The following is a 16,734-nucleotide window of genomic DNA, read 5'->3' on the forward strand; positions in this document are numbered from 1 at the left end:
GATACAGAGGACTGGGACTCTGAGGATGGAGCAAAGGAAATGGAAGAATTTTATTTTTGTCAAGTGGTACAAGAAGCGTGTGTGTGTATATTTATACATGTGTGTGTATGGATAGATAAAGATAATTGATCCTCATTATTCACAGGTTCTGTATTTGTGAATTCGCCTCTCCCCTAAAATGTATTTGCAGCCCCACAGTCAGCACTCACAGTACTTTGGAGGTCATTTTCAGACATGCCCTAAGAAGAGTGCTGAAGTGTTAACATTCCTCAGCGCAGGAAGGAAATCCGTGGGTGAGATGAACTTCTAGCCGGCATGAGTGAAAGAGCTGTTGGCCCTGAGATCCATGTGAATGAATCAACATCATATTAAATAGGAAATCTTTAAACACAAACACATGTAAAACCAGGTGGTGTATTGATCCGTTGATGAAAATGTTGCGACTGGAAGCTAGCAGGTATCTGATACTGCGTTCCCCCTAAATGCCTGGTTCAGAATTCACTCATTCAGTGTTCAAGGTGACCCTACAGAGCATAACTACCTCAAATAACAGGCACTAGGGCACGTCCACCAGGCATCCTGTTTCAAAAGGTTGCTCTCCCCTGAAAGACTTTTCTTGTGTACCTCTGTCCTGTCAGGTTTCTTTTTTTTTTTATTTGAAGTATAGTCAGTTTACAATGTTATGTTAATTTCTGGTGTACAACAAAGTGATTCAGTTACACATATATGTATACGTGCTTTTTTTTAACAGGTGTGCAAAAATTTTTGTTTATTTATATTAAATGTGACCGGAGTCAGTGAATGCATGTTCTTTTTCATTATAGATTATTATAAGATATTAAATGTAGTTCCCTGTGCTATTCAGTAGGGCCTTGTTATTTATCTATTTTGTATTTAGTAGTTTGTATCTGCTAATCCCAAACTCCTAATTTATCCCTCCCCCCACTTTCCTCTTTGGGAACCATAAGTTTGTTTTCTATGTCTGTGAGTCTGTTTGCTTTGTAAATAAGTTCATTTGTATCATATTAGATTCCACATATAAGTGATGTCATATGATTTTTGTCTTTCTCTGCCTGACTTACTTCACTTAGTATGCTAATCTCTAGGTCCATCCATGTTGCTGCAATTGGCATTATTTCGTTCTTTTTGATGGCTAAGTAATATTAATATTCCATTGTACGTATATACCACAGCTTCTTTATCTGGTCATCTGTGGATGGACATTTAGGTTGTTTCCATGTCTTGGTTATTGTAAATAGTGCTGCTGTGAACATTGGGGTGCCTGTATCTTTTTTAATTGAAGTCCCCTCCAGATACATGCCCAGGAGTGGGATTGCTGGATTATAGGATAACTCTTTTTTTAGTTTTTTAAGGAACCTCCATACTGTTCTCCATGATGGTGGCACCAAATTACATCCCCACCAGCAGTGTAAGATGGTCCCCTTTTCTCTACACCTTCTCCAGCATTTATTGTTTGTTGTCCCATCAGGTTTCTTGACAACCCGGAGGGCCTCGTGGGACAGTGCAGTCGCTGGATCAGTCCCTCAGGTATGTCTGAGGCAGGGAGAGCACGTGGGGACCGTGGAGGGACCAGGGGACTCAGGTCCCTCCCAGGGGTGCCTCTCTTTATACCCCTCTGTTGTCCTTCTTTGAGTTTTCTAAATTGCAAGTGTATATGTGCTCCTTGTAGAAAAACAAAAATCTTCCCCCCAAATTCAGAAAGGTCTCTGAACAATAGTAACAGCATCACACACGTGTGTGTTTTTAACAGAATCATATTATGTATTATATTAGTCTCTGACTTGCTTTTTTTCCATTTAAGTAGAGTATATCTTAGAGATTTCCTGTGTTGGTACTTGTAGAATTTTTTTTAATGGTGGTTAAAATACACTTAGTGTCACTTAAAACTGCAGTTGTGACTCTTTAGACAGTCGTGAAATCAACCTAATGGGTCAAAAACAGGATTTTTAAAAATTAAAAACAGACAAAAAATACAAATGCATTGCAGAAGTTAGGGTAATGTAATGCTTTATGAGACATTAGTTTCAGTGATACATATTTATGTGGGTAATGGGCTTATACGATGTATTTCTGTTTTTAAATGTTTGAAAAACAGTGGTCTACGTTTGGGGGCAATAATTCATTATATGAATATACCACAATTTATTCCACCAATTCTTCACTGATAAACATTTAGATTGTCTCCAACTTTCTGATATTATAAACTCTTTACTTTTTTTTCTTTATCAGATTTTTGTTTTAAAACCAACATAATATTGGCCTATAAAATAATTTAGATACAGAAAGTGAGTATAGCTCAGTGATAGAGCTGCATGCTTAGCATGCTCGAGGTCCTGGATTCAACCCCCAGTACCTTCACTGAAAAAAAAGAAAATTCAGATACAAATTACTACATACAAAATAGATAAACAATAAGATCCTTACTGAATAAGCATAGGAAGCTACATTCAGTATCTTGTAATAAGCTATAATGAAAAAGAACACACACACACACAAACACACATACATATATGTAACTGAATCACTATGCTGTGCACCAGAAACTAACACAACATTGTAAATTGACTGTACTTCAATAAAAAAAAAAATAACTCCAACCAAACTGAAATGTGTAACATAAGAAGTTCCTGTCCCTCCCCACCCCCTTCCCAGTCATACTTTCAAAGTAATCTCTGTTAATATCAGTAGTATGGTGAGTATACACGCAGCTTGGTCAACATCTTGCTTTTTTCATTAATTAACGTTGGGGCTGCTGTTCTGCGTGGTCACCCATAGATCTGTCCCAGCCTTTTTTTTTTTTTTTAAGTTTACAGATACGTTTCTCATTTAATTTTTATTGTGGGGAAATAAACATAATGTAAAATTTACAGTTTAAACCATTTTAAAATGGCCAATTCCATGGCCCATGGCATTAAGTACATTCACAGTGTAGCACAACCATCGCCTCTTTCTAGTTCCAGAATTTATCACCCCTAAAGTTTTTTTTAATAATTTTTTTGGGGGTAGGTAATGAGGTTTATTTCTTTCTTTTAATGGAGGCACTGGGGAATGAACCCAGGACTTCGTGCATGCTAAGCACGTGCTCTACCACTGAGCTGTATCCTACCCCCCTCCCCAAAAGAGTTTTGATGAAACAAGATTGATGTTCATGCTACCATTCTCCTGTTGCAAATGTTTAATGTTTTCAAAAACAAATTTTTTTTTTCAAATCTAAGTGGCTGTGGCAGTGCCAGGCACAGAGGACACACTGAGCACATGGGCACCGCTGTTGAGAGCCTCTGGGTACGGCCCCCCAGGCTCTGGGTCCAGGGCCCCTCTCAGGCCTCTCCCATCTCTTGCCCACAGAGACCCTGCAGGAGTACCTGAAGGTGGTGATGGCCCTCAGGTACGAGGAGAAGCCGCCCTACACCGCGCTGAGGAACAGTCTGGAAGCCCTGCTGCAGGATCTGCGGGTGTCAGCCTACGACCCCCTGGACCTCCACATGGTCCCATAGGTGGGTTCCGGTGGGGAGAGTTGGTGAGTCTTAACCCTTCCCCCTGGCTCCCCACACTCTGCCATTTAAGGTTTACACCCCAGGGGCCAGTTTCCCAGTGAGGTGCTGGGTTTTTCCACAGGGTTCTTAAACCTTCCAGCCCCCAGGAATCACAGATGGCAGGAACTGAACTCAAATTGACTTTAAGGAAAAGGGGGAATGATTTGCTATTGTTGCTAGAAAACCCAGGGTGGGAAGCTTCAGGCATGACCGGATCCAGGGCCTGGGGGTTAGCAGCAAGATGTTGTATGTCTCTCCCCATCTTTGTCCTGTTTTTCACCCCTCCATCTCCCTCCGCATCCACCCGCAGTCTCTCCCCTTTCCCCTCACGTGCAAAAGCGCGCTGCCTCTGTGCCCTCTGCCTCACCTCATTTTCACTGCACGGTTTACGTTGCAACTCTTCCATTGCGGGGATAAAGGATGCTCTTTATAACCAGTGGCTAGACATGTGCTTGGCGTCCCGGATTTTGGTCGTGCAAACAATGTGGCCTTGAACCCCCGGCTGCACAGGCCTCACCCTGGTGTGCACGTGGGTCCGCAGATGGAGTTCGTACTTTGAGAAGGATCCCCAGATTGCTCTCCATCGGGGCTGTACGCACTTACCATCCCCTTGGCACTGAGTGAGTGCATATGGAAATTTTCAGAAGGTCAAAACTAAACTAAATTCACTTTACGGCAGATTTTGGTGAGCTGCACAGATGTGTTCCAAAGGAAAGGTAACCCCAAGGCTCTCGCCTGTATGTGGGATTATAATTTCTCTCATTCTGGCTGGCTGGATTCAAAGCACAGCGTCTGCCCAGCTCAGGGGCTCTCAGATGGAGGCGATGTCCCCCCAGGGACCGTGTGGCTTTGTCTCGGGACACTGGGTTGTCACGCCTGGGGAGAGGTGCTTCTGGCGTCTCGTGGGTTGAAGCCAGGGATGTTAACATCCTACAAGGCACAGGGCGCCCCCCTGTCAGCAGGGCCGCAGCTGAGGAAGCCACCCCACATGCCTCTTGGCAGGGTGGCAGTGGTCCTCTTCCTTTGGGCACCTTGGTTACAGGCACTTCCTCAGTCCTGAAACCTCTACTCACATCCCAGCCCTGAAAATCTGTGTGTACGGCTCTTCACATGGTGCCTGGGCACAGAGTGCTTCAAAAATCCAAGGTTGTTCATTTGTTTGTTTGCTCAGTAAGCTAGTATGCGCCCTGTGTTAACCACAGACACTCTCTGAAAGTAAAGGCGTGACTTCCTTCACCTGGCTTGTCCCCCTCCCAGTCTCCGTGCCCCCAGCTGTCTGAGAGACCTCCGGCTCCTCCCACACCCCTCTCTCCGCATCCCATCCCTGCAGGCAGTTGTAAGTCCCTTCGGGACCATTTCCTCCAGGGCTCTGCCTCCACCCTCTGCCCAGAGGCCCCAGAGTGTGGTTGCTGGTCATAATCACCGGCTGGCCGTGAGCTCTGGGATGGCCAGGTCACCTCTGTCTCTGCAACTCTGTGTTTCCTGCAAGTGGCCTGGCTCCCGGACACTCCACCCGTATCTGCCGAGTGGGGCGAGTCCACTTCTCCCATGGGTGCTATTCTGTCTGACAGTATCTCCTCGCCCACCCAGTCCTATTGGAAATTTAAAAACTTGAAACCAAACAGCCCCTTTCAGTATCATTGTAGTTTCCAATCTGCTCGCCCTCTAGGAACCACTTTACTCAGCGACAAGTTTTTCCCTTGGTTAGGAACTTAATGCGGAGATGCTGCTTAAGAAGCCTGGGGACCTGAGGATCATCTTGCCTCTGCCTGTGGCAGCTCCTTGCCCTTGGCCCAAGCCCGACCTCCCCTCAGAGGTCAGGCCAAGCTCCATCCCACCCCAGGACCTTTGTCCTTGCCATTCCCACGGTCTGGGACAATTTTCCTCTTCATGTTTGCTGGCTCCCACGCATCACCGCCTTCTCAGATAGGCTCCCCTCCCCATGACATCTCCTGTTTTCTCATGATCCTTGTCTCCTTCTGGAGGGAGATGTGTGTTTAATCTGTAGTGTCTCCACCCCTCTCCTCCAGATTGTATGCCCAGCAAAGGTTTCTGGTTCTTCATGTTCATGGTGGTATCTCTAGTCCCTGGTGACTAGAAAGCTCTTATCACCCAGTAGGGGGTTAAAGGCATGCCTCGAATGAATGACACTAACAGCGATCTTTATTGTTTTCCAGAACTTTCAGCCTGCAGTTTGAAATAGAAAAAGAAAAAAAAAAAGGAGACATGTGACTCAAGGCCTGCTGTAGAATCACAGATAAGATTCTAGAAAGATCCCTCGAATTTGCATTCCTACCACTTCTTTAGGTGACACTACTCATCTGTCTCAATCAGTCTCAGGGAACCCAGCAGTTAGGCTTCGGATAATGTGAACTCCCTCCTTTCAACAGGCCCACCCTTCAGCTGCTGTCTGCTGTCAGCCACTGGGGTTTTGGACCGAGAAGACCCTCAGTTCACAGACAGGGGGGTGGGCTGGCCCCCTCAGTGAGGACCGTGCCGTTGACATCCCTGTGCTTTGACAATAAACTGTTTCGTTGGAGCTTGGAGGGTCGAGTGTCTGCAAAAGAAGTTCCTTTTGGAAAAATTTAGCTCTTCTTTTCCCTATCCATTCATCCATCCATCCATCCCTTCAACCTTTCATCCACTCTTTCATTCATGTAGTCACACTTTCAGGCAGACACTCATCCATCCATTCTTCCACTTCTTCATCCATCCATCCATCCACCCTCTCATCTATCCCTCTACCCATTCACCCCTCCCTCCATCCGTCCATGTACTTGTCCATCCATCCCTCCACCCATTCATCCTTTCCTCCGTCCGTTCATTTACCACTCATTCTCCCACCCACTAACACTTCCTCTCTTCCATACATTTATCCTTCCTTTTATTCAACAAATAGCAGGCATTTCTGGAGTGCGTGCCCTATGACACTTATGGTGCTGCACAGAGGATCCTGGCAAACCAATCATACATAGCAAGGTCCTTGACCTTTTTGAGCCCACAGTCAAGTGGAAGGAGACAGTATTAAAGGAGACGACTTGGGATCATGACCAGCACTCTGAAGAAAAAGCACAAACTGTGATGGAGAGTGAGGGGCCTCAGGACGGGAGGGCGCCTTTGGGGAGAGCCCAGACACAGACAGACCAGGGAGGAGGCCGTAGGATGGTAGCTGGAGAAAGGCAGGGCCTCAGGAGAGATTTCAAAGGCAGGCTGGCCAGCAGCAGGTGACAAGTAACTAGGCTGGGAGGGATTAAGAAGGAGGAGAAGATAAACACACCTCCTCGAGTTTGACCTTGGATATCTTCAATCATCTATCATACTTTGGGATGGGTAACCAGAAGCCGGATAGGGGTAGAAACTGCTCTGAGATGCCCTGATTCTCTCCTTGCTCTGGGGATGGAAGGAGATTAGCAGACTGATGATCATTTCCTGGATGGAAAGGAGTATTTCCAGAAGGAGATATTCCTTAAGAAGAGAGAAAACCCATCAGAAAATCTCCTGTGTACAGCCCCTCTGTGTTCACGAGTCCACAAAAGAAGAGAGACGTCAGCCGCCCTGCAGACCCCCAATCAAGCAAGAGGGATGGTCACAGTCAATGCCTGCACCTCCCGAACGCTCGTCCCCCAGCCTCTGAAGGAGGAGGGTGCTGTCACTGGCACCAGACGAGACTCACAGGGCCCAGGGGAGTGGGAGTGACTCCCAGACCACCATGCAGCTGACGGTGGCTGGACCCCATCCTCTATTCCATTCCCCCCCATCTCTGTCCCCAGCGTTAATCAGATGCTTGTGGTGCTGATGCTGTGGGTGGGTTTTGGGGGGTTTTTAATCATTTTTATTGCAGGGCACCACAGAACCTTCAGGAAACTCAAGTGTGAGACACGTCTCCAAGAGGAGCCCCTGCAGGCAGCTGGAAAGGACAAATCATTTCCCTTCACCTGTGAAATAGTTTTCCTGTGAAAAAGACTGGCTTCTAAGGCTATTCATTGCAAGTAAAATCCATTCCTCAGACCTCAGACACAGCAGCAAATGTTTGTAGACTTTCTTACTGATGATAAAAAACAAAATTCAACTCGGTACATTTTTTTTTTAATTCTCTGTAGGGTTTTTTTGAGGGGGTAGGGGTAATTAGATTTGTTTGTTTATTTTTTTAATGGAGGTACTGGAGACTGAGCCCCGGACCTTGTGCGTGATACCACTGAGCTACGCCCTCCCCACAGCTGAGTATATTTTAAAGATCTTACTGGCAGCATCCTGTCGAGCAGGTAGAAAGATCTGAAGATCTATACAAAATGAAAGACTTAGAGGCAGAAGGGAGCAGGAGTAAGAAAGTTCTAGTAGGCAAAAAAGCAGGTTGGTTATTGCAAAGTTGCTTTCCCTTAGGGGATGGCAGGGGTCTGGCAGGCAGATGACTTAACTAGTTCTGATCAGGCGACTCCTGATAGAAGTGTTTCAGACGTCTTTTCTGGGAGAGCCAAAACTGTCATCAAGTCTTAGTTTGGTGATGGTGGGACTTGGCATAAACGACTCCATGTTGGGCCTGTGGTCTTATTTTTAATACTGAGTTGGAAGTTAACGGGACAAGCAATTTTGCTGCCTTGATGGGGAGTCTACCAATACAAACTGCGATGGGTGTTTGTGAAAGATGTTTATTCAAAGTGAAAACACAGCAGGAACGATGCCACGGGAGGCCTTGGCTGCCCTGACCATTGCTACATGCTGCTGTTCAAACTGCATCTGATGTCTTTTCTATTGACACTGAAGGAGTTGTCAGGAAATTTTCCTTTACTATTTGAACTGAGCAGTTAGTCTTTTTATGATCTGTTGCCACTCAGTATTCTTTAATTCTCTCTCATTCAGAACCTCAGTGGTTTGCAGTTTATCAAGTCGAGAAGAACCCTCTGTTTGTTTATTTTTTTTTTTTGGAGTCCTGCAATTATTGGGTATAGTTCCCTGTGCTAAACAGTAGGACCTCGTTGTTTATCTCTTTTATATATATTGTAATTAGTACCTGCAAGTTCCAGACTCCTAGTTTATCGCTCCCACTCTTTCCCCTCTGGGAACCATAAATTTGTTTTCTATGTCTGTCAGTCTGCTTCTGTTTTGTAAATAATTTCTTTTGTGCCTTTTTTTAGATTTCACAGATAAGTGATATCATATGATATTTGTCTTTCTCTGTCTGACTTACATCACTTAGTATGATAATCTCTAGGTCCATCCTAGAGTTGCTGCAAATGGCATTATTTCATTCTTTTTTATGACTGAGTAATATACCATTGTACATATACATATGCCAGTCATCTGTCGATGGACATTTAGGCTTCCATGTCTTGGCTATTGTAAGTAGTGCTGCTGTGGACATTACGGTGCATGTATCTTTTTGAATTGGAGTTTCCTCCAGATATATGCCCAAGAGTGGGATTGCTGGATCATATGGTAAGTCTATTTTTAGTTTTTTAAGGACTCTCTGTGGTTCTCCATAGAGACTGTACCAAATTACATTCCCACCAGCAGTGTAGGAGGGTTCCCTTTTCTCCACAGCCTCTCCAACATTTATCATTTGGGGATTTTTTAATGAAGGCCATTCTGGCCAGTGAGAGATCATACCTCATTATAGTTTTGATTTGCATTTCTCTGATAAATAGTGATATTGAGCATCTTTAAATGTGCCTCTTGGCCATCTGTATGTCTTCATTGGAGAAATGTCTGTTTAGGTCTTCTGCCTATTTTTTGGTTGGATGGCTTGGTTTTTTGTTACTGAATTGTATGAAATGTTTGTGTATTCTGAAAATTAAGCCCTTGTCAGTCACATCATTTGCAAATATGCAATAAGTTGTCTTTTTGTTTTGTTCACAGTATCCTTCACTGAGTGGACACCATTTTTCAAAGTCATTGATCTTGCAGAGATGCAACATCATACTGAAAAATGGCAAAACACAATATGCCACAGAAGATGAAATTATGTGCTTCAAAAGTTGTTAACTTTATGCCAATACAGATTCCCTCTATTGGCTCATAATGCTGATGTTGAACGTGTTTCCCTGTGAATGGAAACAAGGGAAAAAATTAAAAGGACACTCAATGGAAAAAAAAGAACAAAATAAGTTGGATGTGACCCCTGTAAAAACTATATACAATGTGAATAGAACCCAGACTGGTACTGCAGGGAATTTTATAAGCAGATTTTGCAAAAAGGAAAAAAAATGTTCAGGAGAACTAAAATATCAATGACACAGTTTTAGGGAAAGAGACCCCCTGTCATTTATTTCAGATCATCCGTGACTGATTTTGGGGTCTGGTAAAATACACAGGTTGGGTTTCCAGGGAGCAGGCTCAGAGAGAGACCAGGGTGAGCGTGCTCACGAGGAGGTGCCCCAGGGGTGGGTCCCTGGGGAGCGGAGGGGGGCAGGTGGGGCAGAGGGACGAGGCGCTGCAATGCAGCCCAATGACCACCTTAGCCAAGGATCTGGGGAGCTCTGGAGCTAGAACAGCCCCGCAGGGTGTCCCCCATTTGGACCAGGATGGCCAGACCCTGGGAAGAGGTCTGACCTCAGACATGGGGCTCTCTGCCCAGTCCCCACTGTGGGACACTTTACATTCATAACTGCCTTGATGCCCCACGACCACCCTGTGACTTAGGTTTATTGTGTCCATTTGACAGAAGGGGAGACTGAGAAGTGAAGTGACTTGCCCAAATTCAGGCTCGTTATAGGTGACGGGGCTGAAATTTGAGTCTAGTTCTGCCCATCGCCCTGCCAGTGGGATGCCCACACACAAGTTGGTAGCCCATTTACATGGAAAACTATTCTCTTGGAAACTGACCCTGATGTCTTCCTTCCTGGAGAGCTTCCAGCCAGAAGTTGCCGGATTTGGGGTGGTCATTTACAGATCTTGAGCTCTATGTATTCGGTGGTGCTGGTGGCCTCCTGGTCCTGAGGCTCCCTTGGCCTCAGTCTGGGGAAACTGAGAGAGGCATAATGGAGCTTCTGTTCTTCCTCCACTGGGTGTGGGTGGCCCATGGTGCTGCCTGGCAGACACTCGTACTGGTGACCCTGAGTGGAAGGGAAAGAGGGGGTCATATTAAGATCACGGGGGCTGGAAGAGAGCAAGGAGGGTCCAAGAGTGAACCTGAAAACTGAACATTGAGCATTCCATCTATTCATTCCAGACACTGGCTGGGCCCTCATTCATTCATTCATTCAACAAATTCTTGAGAGTAATCAAGTTGGTAATCAATTTCCAGTCTCCTGGATTCCTCAGGACAATCTACTCAGGAGACACTATTTCCCCATTTTTCAGGAGGAGAAACTGAAGCTAAGGAAATATCCTCAAATCACACATTCACTCATTGGTAGCGTCATGTATCATGCCCAGGTCTTTCTGACTCCGGTGCCTGCTACCTTATGGAACAGTTTTCCATGCCAGGTGCTGGATATGCAGTGGGGAACAAGGAAGGCATCATCCCTGACCTCCTGCAGCTTACAGTGTGGGAAGCAGATGTTAAAGTAATAGTCAATTATATTACTATCTAATTGCAAATTGTGATAGGATAGGAGTGGAATGGATGGTGTGAGAAAGACAGGGATTTCCTCAGACCTGGACTGCTCTCAGGGACCACTCAGCATTTCAAAGATTCAGGCAAACACAATCATCAAATTTCATTATGAACCTTAAAATCAAATACTCTTGTGCCAGAAAGGGTTAACTTTGCCCACGGAAGAGTTTGATCCCTTGTCCCCAGCACCTGGGAGGGAACCTCTAAGCCCTTGAAATGTCCTGCCTGAGAAGAGTGTCTTTGTTTACCTACACCTTGGCCCACACCAGAGGGTCTATGTAACAATGTGATAGATGGTCAGGGGCCTTGGGTCACACAGTTTCAGCTTGACCTCTGCAGGGGCTGGAGACTAAATTCAGCCACATGAGCAGAAAGCCATGCCAACGTGACCAACTCCCATAAAAACTCTGGACATGAAGTCTCGGTGTGCTTCCCTGTCTGGCGAGACCCCCTGCATGATAGCACACATCGTTGCTGGGAGATTTGACTGCACAACTCCCCTGGGAGAGACAGCTAGACACTCAAGTCTGGTCTCTCCTGGACTCTGCCCCACGGGCCTTTTTCCTTAGCTGATTTTAATCTCTATTCTTGTCCAGTACTAAACAATAACCATGAGTATAAAAGCTTTCAGTGAGTTCTGTGAGTCCTCCCAGTGAGTTATTGAACCTGAGAGTGTCTTGGGAGCCCCTGAACTTGGTAGTAGACAATAATTATTTGGGAGAGATCCCTGCAGCATCTGTCCTGGGGAGGAGAGGTAGGAAGTGGGGGAGAAAGTGGGTCAGGGGTCCAGAGAGAGAGGGGGATGGAGGCATAGGGAGGGGCCAGTTGGAACTGAACGCAGACGGTAAAATGGACTGGCTGTGGTGGTCCTTATCTCTGCAGAAGGAGACAGAGAGCAGAGGGGAAGGTGCCTCCCGTGTCACTGGGCTGGGTGACAGTATGAATAGGACCCAAGAGCAAAAGCCTGTCTGGGGTGTGAAGATCGTCAAAGTCCTGGGGAAGAGTGTGACCATGGCCATCCCAGGGAGGTAGGCAGATTGGGTCCCCAGGGACAGAGGGCTCATCACTCACCTGGGAGGTGGAGGGGGCGTTCACTTCAGCTGCCACTCCAGGGGCCTCCTTCCTGAAGGTCATCACCCTGAGACGGGAGACCAGGACCTTTCAGCAGCCTGGCTGGCTCAGAGCATGCCGTGGGATCACTGTTTCCCCTGCTTAAGAGGCTGGAAGGGCTGACCAAGGCCAGGAGGTGGGGGACATGCCTCACTTCACAACTTTCATCAAGAGAGCCAGCGCCCTTCACGGACGGCTGGGTTGGAGGGGTGGGGACGGACCCTGCTCTGATTCTCTGACCCAAGGCTCAGTGCTCAAGTCCTCTGATTCCTCCAGCTGGGGCTGCCTGGATTCCAGGACTTGGACCTCTTCCCGCCCCCTGCACTTGCCCTCCCTCCCAGGGACGACACTCACATGAAGAGGATGAAGCAAGAACAGAGACTGAGCAGGCCAGCGATACCAGCTCCCTCGACGGCCCCCAAAACGAATCCTCCCCAAAGCTGGGGCTTTCCTGCAGACCAGTGGGGTTTAGGGTCTCCCCTCCAAGCCCCAGGACTCCCATGCCCCCTCCTCCTACAGAATTTGAGCTCTCATATTCTTGGGCCCCTAAGCCGCCAAAGAACAGGACTCTGCCCCTCCCCCACCACCTCTCACTCCCTCCCATCCAGGCCCCTTTCCTCCCAAGCGTCATCTTCTCCAGGATGGAGATGGCTTTGCCCCCAAGCCTCTGCCCCCAACCAGCCCCCTGACCTGGCAGCAGCAGGACCGTGGCGCTCTGGGCCCCATGGACGTTCAGGGCTTCGCAGCTGAGGCTGAGGCCGGAGCTGAGCCCCTCACTGAGGCTCAGGGAGCTGTTGGCCCAGGCCCCAGCCAACCTAGAGGTGATCTTGAAGGAGGCATTGCTGAAGGTCCCCTCCAGCAGCCCCTCCCCCAGCCGCCAGCGCAGGGAGGGGGCCGGCTGGGCTCGGGAGGAGCAGCTGCAGTGCAGACCCTGGTCCTCCCAGGAGCAGGAGGGTCCCAGCAGCTGCGGGGGGTCTGTGGGGAGGAGGGAGAAAGGTCAGCGTGCCTCTCCCCTCCATGGACCCGAGTGTCCTCCCCCGGGGTGTCTTCCCTCCTCCCAGCTCACTCTGCACAGAGAGATGCAGGGAAATGCCCAGGGAACCCCGAGGGTGCTGAGCTCGGCAGGTGAATTTGCCTTCATGGTCCGAATCCACACGGGGCAGGAGCAGGACCCCCGGGTTTGAGGGCTGCGAGGGGCTCAGGGTCCGACTCCCATGGGCCCAGCTCAATGTGGCTGGGGGGTTGCTGTCAGCGACACAGACGAGGCGCAGAGACTCCCCTTCCAGGACAGAAAGAGATGAGCCGTTCCCCAGGTATTTCAGTTCTGGAAAGAGGAGAGAGAGACAGAGACAGAGACAGAGACAGAGAGACAATAGAAAGAAAAAAAACCCGTGAAGTTCAGTGTAGTGACATTCTCTGAGGCCAGAAGGAGGAGGCTAAAATCGGCTGCTCTAGTGCTTAACATCCACAAGGTCCTGGATCCAATCCCCAGTAACTCCACTAAAAGAATAAATACTTTTAAGTATCTCCCCTCCAAAAATAACCAAAAAAAACCCTGGAAAAAAAAACCCACAGAGCTCCTTCAAAAACAAACAAAAATAAAATAAAACTGGATGCTCCAAAGATGGGGGTACTGTTCTAGTTCTTAACGTGGGTGGTGAGTACCAAGGGTTCACTTGATGGTGTTTCCTCTATACTTGTATATTTGACCAGTTTGACCAGTAGTCTTTGCACGCAGTGAAGGGTAAATGTAAAGCGCCTGAGTGAATGGGGCCCTCCCACCTCTGCTTTCCCTGCGCATCACCACCACCCCCTGTCCTACCTGTGCAGTTTCCTCGGGAGACGCTGATGCTCAGGTTCTGGGGAGCATCTAGGACAGAGAGACGCAGTGAGGGAGGGAGTCAGAGCTGACTGTTCCCTGCTTCCCTCCCACCTCCCGCCCACTACCCGGACTCTCTCACCCCCAAGAGGCCCAGAAGCAAAGCAGAACAAGACCTAGGTCTTTCCTGTAGTGCCTCCCAGCCCCCGGCTTCCCCACTCCCCGCAGGCACCCCGGTCCCGCACTCACAGGACACGTTGAGCATGAGGGTCCCCTCCGAGCTCACGCCAGCCCTGGGGAAGGTCACGCGGCAGGTGAGGTTGGTGCCATGGTCCTGCGGGCGGGGGGTGAGCAGGATCTCCGAGGATTTATAGGCCTCCGAGGCCAGTCCCGGGGGGCGGAGGGCAGCCCCGGTCCAGGAGATGCTGGGGTGCGTGGCTCGATCACAGGCTTCTGGCAGGGAGCACGTCAAGTGAGTGCTGGAGCCGGCCTCCAGGGACTCCTTGACGTGGATGTCGGGGGTCCAAGACAGCGCTGGAGAGGAGAGAGAGAGAGAGGCCAGACCCCACAGGGGATGGCCGTGCGTGCCCAAGCCTGATCTGACCATGCCCCACTGTTCCCCATGAGGGGCAGGGGCTCCAACCCTCCCACCCATCCCTGTCGTCTGTTCCTGGGGACCACTCTATACCTGTGACGTTCACAGTGAGCAGATTGTTTGTGTAACTGTGTCTCACATTATCTCCTCTCATCAGCCGAAAATAATACTTTCCACTTTCCTGTTTCTGGGCATCTGTGATGCTCAGGGAGCAGTTGTTGGCCCCTGGGTGGCCAGAAAGGTAGAATGCAATATTGGTCTTCTTTTTTGCTACACTGAGGGGATTGTTTGTGGCCACGAGAACATCCGCTAGGGGTTTATCCCTTTTCCGGAACCAGTAGCCATAAGCAGGTGTAGAGTCGTCCCAGCCAACCCGGGGGTAGGAGACTTCACAGGACACAAGGACGCACAGACCCTCCTGCACTGTCACCGATTCCTGCACTCGCAGCTGGTACTGTGCACCCTTCTGCTGGGACCCTGGGGGACACAGAGGCTCAGTTGCAGCTCCAGCCCCTCCCTGCCCCCCCCCACTGCCCACTCACCCGCCCACAGCAGGGGCAGCAGAAACAGCAGCATCTCCACATCCAAGGAACGGGGCTTTTCCGGACTGTCTGGCTTCTGGACCTGCCTGTCTGTCCCCGAAGGAAGCTCCAAGAGGAAGCTTCTGGGGGAGAAGGGGGCAGTGACCATCCAGAGATGAGCAAAAGAGGAACCCCAGAGCTGCAGATGTCTGAGAGATCCCCCTCTTTCAACTTCTCTTTTCACGGAAACAGCAGATTAGAAAGTGGTTGCGGGGCTGCCCTAAACTGAGAAGCAGCCATCCCGGATCAGCCAAAGGGAGGGCGGTGCCGGGGAAATAAATGAGAAAGGAGCTCCAGGTGAGGTGCTGGAGGCAGGGATTCCCTCATTCATTCATTCATTTTCCAGGCAAACGTCTGTTCCACGCAGAGGCCAAGGACAGAGGCGGGCATGACCACCCAACTCCCGCCCTCAGGGCCTCACCTCCTGTGACCCCAAATCCAGCACCCCCCAAGCTCTGCAAGGACACTCAGCCTCCCTGCACCTGGAGATTGTCATACTAACTGAAGTAAGCCAGAAAGAGAAAGAAAAATACCCTATGATGTCACTTACATGTGGAATCTAAAAAAATGACACAAATGAACTTATTTACAAAACAGGAACAGACTCAGAGACATGGAAACCAAACTTATGGTTACCAGGGCGGGGGTGAGGGATAAATTGGGAGTTTGGGGTTTGCAGATACACACTACTAAATACAAAATAGATAAACAACAAGGTCCTACTGTCTAGCACAGGGAACTATACTCAAAACCTTGTAATAGCCTATAATGAAAAAGAATATGAAAAGGAGTGTGTGTATGTACATAAAACTGAAATCACTATGCTGTACACCAGACACTAACACAACATTATAAACTGACAACACTTCAATTAAAAAAAATAAATAAACAAAATAATGAAGTAATTTGTTTAAATGTTAAGAAAAAAAAATGACAGGTCCAGAGAGAAAACAGGAAAAAGCTTTCTCCTGCTTTTTTGTCCAAGGTACCCCACATTTTCGTCTTGCCAGGGGCCAGCCCGTGATTAAGGCGGCTCTGGGGAGAAGCTTCCAGCCTCAGATACAGCGGACAGGAGAGCGTGGTCTGCCCTGCCCCAGGGCGGGGAGTTGTAGGGGGTGCTGGGTGGATGGGCGACCGTCTGTCTCCTGAGAGTGGGGACAACACAGGAATGAAGGAAGCAGATCTGGGGCCACTCTGCTTGTAATGAACCCAGCTCCTCAAGTGACTGACTATGCATGTAGTAAAGAGTTAACCTCACCCAAAGAGGGATGTGGGCTTTGCCCACCTCCTGGAAGGGAACCTGAAGCTCTCCGCACGTCCTACTTCATTAAACTATCTTCACTTACCTGGAGCCTCCAGCCATGGGCTCCCTCTGTCTCTTTCTCTTTCTCTCTCTCTCTTTCTCCTGAATAACTAATGCCTGTGTTAATACCGACCAGAATTCTCAGACTTCTTGATCAATAGAAATTGATAAGAGGCCAGAGGAGAAATTTTTTTTTCTTGGGCAAGTCTTCTATTGAAAC

The 16,734-nt window shown here is 48.4% G+C and overlaps 2 protein-coding genes across 3 annotated transcripts in view; one reads left to right on the forward strand and one right to left on the reverse strand.

The window, feature by feature from the left end:
• VRK3 (VRK serine/threonine kinase 3) overlaps nucleotides 1-6,093 on the forward strand; it is a 31,627-nt gene extending 25,534 nt beyond the window's left edge. For both annotated transcript variants that reach the window (XM_015242840.3, XM_015242839.3), the window contains exons 13-15: nucleotides 1,490-1,548; nucleotides 3,367-3,515; nucleotides 5,732-6,093. In XM_015242840.3, the coding sequence (XP_015098326.2) occupies nucleotides 1,490-1,548; nucleotides 3,367-3,515 (208 nt within the window). In that variant the 3' untranslated portion in view covers nucleotides 5,732-6,093. The remainder of the gene's footprint in view (nucleotides 1-1,489; nucleotides 1,549-3,366; nucleotides 3,516-5,731) is intronic.
• A 3,737-nt stretch (nucleotides 6,094-9,830) lies between these two features.
• SIGLEC11 (sialic acid binding Ig like lectin 11) lies at nucleotides 9,831-15,720 on the reverse strand. Its single transcript, XM_072968590.1, has 10 exons — nucleotides 15,633-15,720; nucleotides 15,173-15,291; nucleotides 14,724-15,107; nucleotides 14,285-14,569; nucleotides 14,039-14,086; nucleotides 13,283-13,540; nucleotides 12,907-13,191; nucleotides 12,571-12,667; nucleotides 12,178-12,244; nucleotides 9,831-10,603 (listed from the first exon to the last, which is right to left on the reverse strand). Exons 2-10 carry the CDS (start codon nucleotides 15,204-15,206, stop codon nucleotides 10,430-10,432), a joined length of 1,632 nt encoding a protein of 543 aa, XP_072824691.1. The 5' UTR covers nucleotides 15,207-15,291; nucleotides 15,633-15,720; the 3' UTR covers nucleotides 9,831-10,429.
• Nucleotides 15,721-16,734: the final 1,014 nt, after the last annotated feature.

Source organism: Vicugna pacos, chromosome 9 (assembly GCF_048564905.1).
Source record: "Vicugna pacos chromosome 9, VicPac4, whole genome shotgun sequence".
NCBI lineage: Eukaryota > Metazoa > Chordata > Mammalia > Artiodactyla > Camelidae > Vicugna > Vicugna pacos.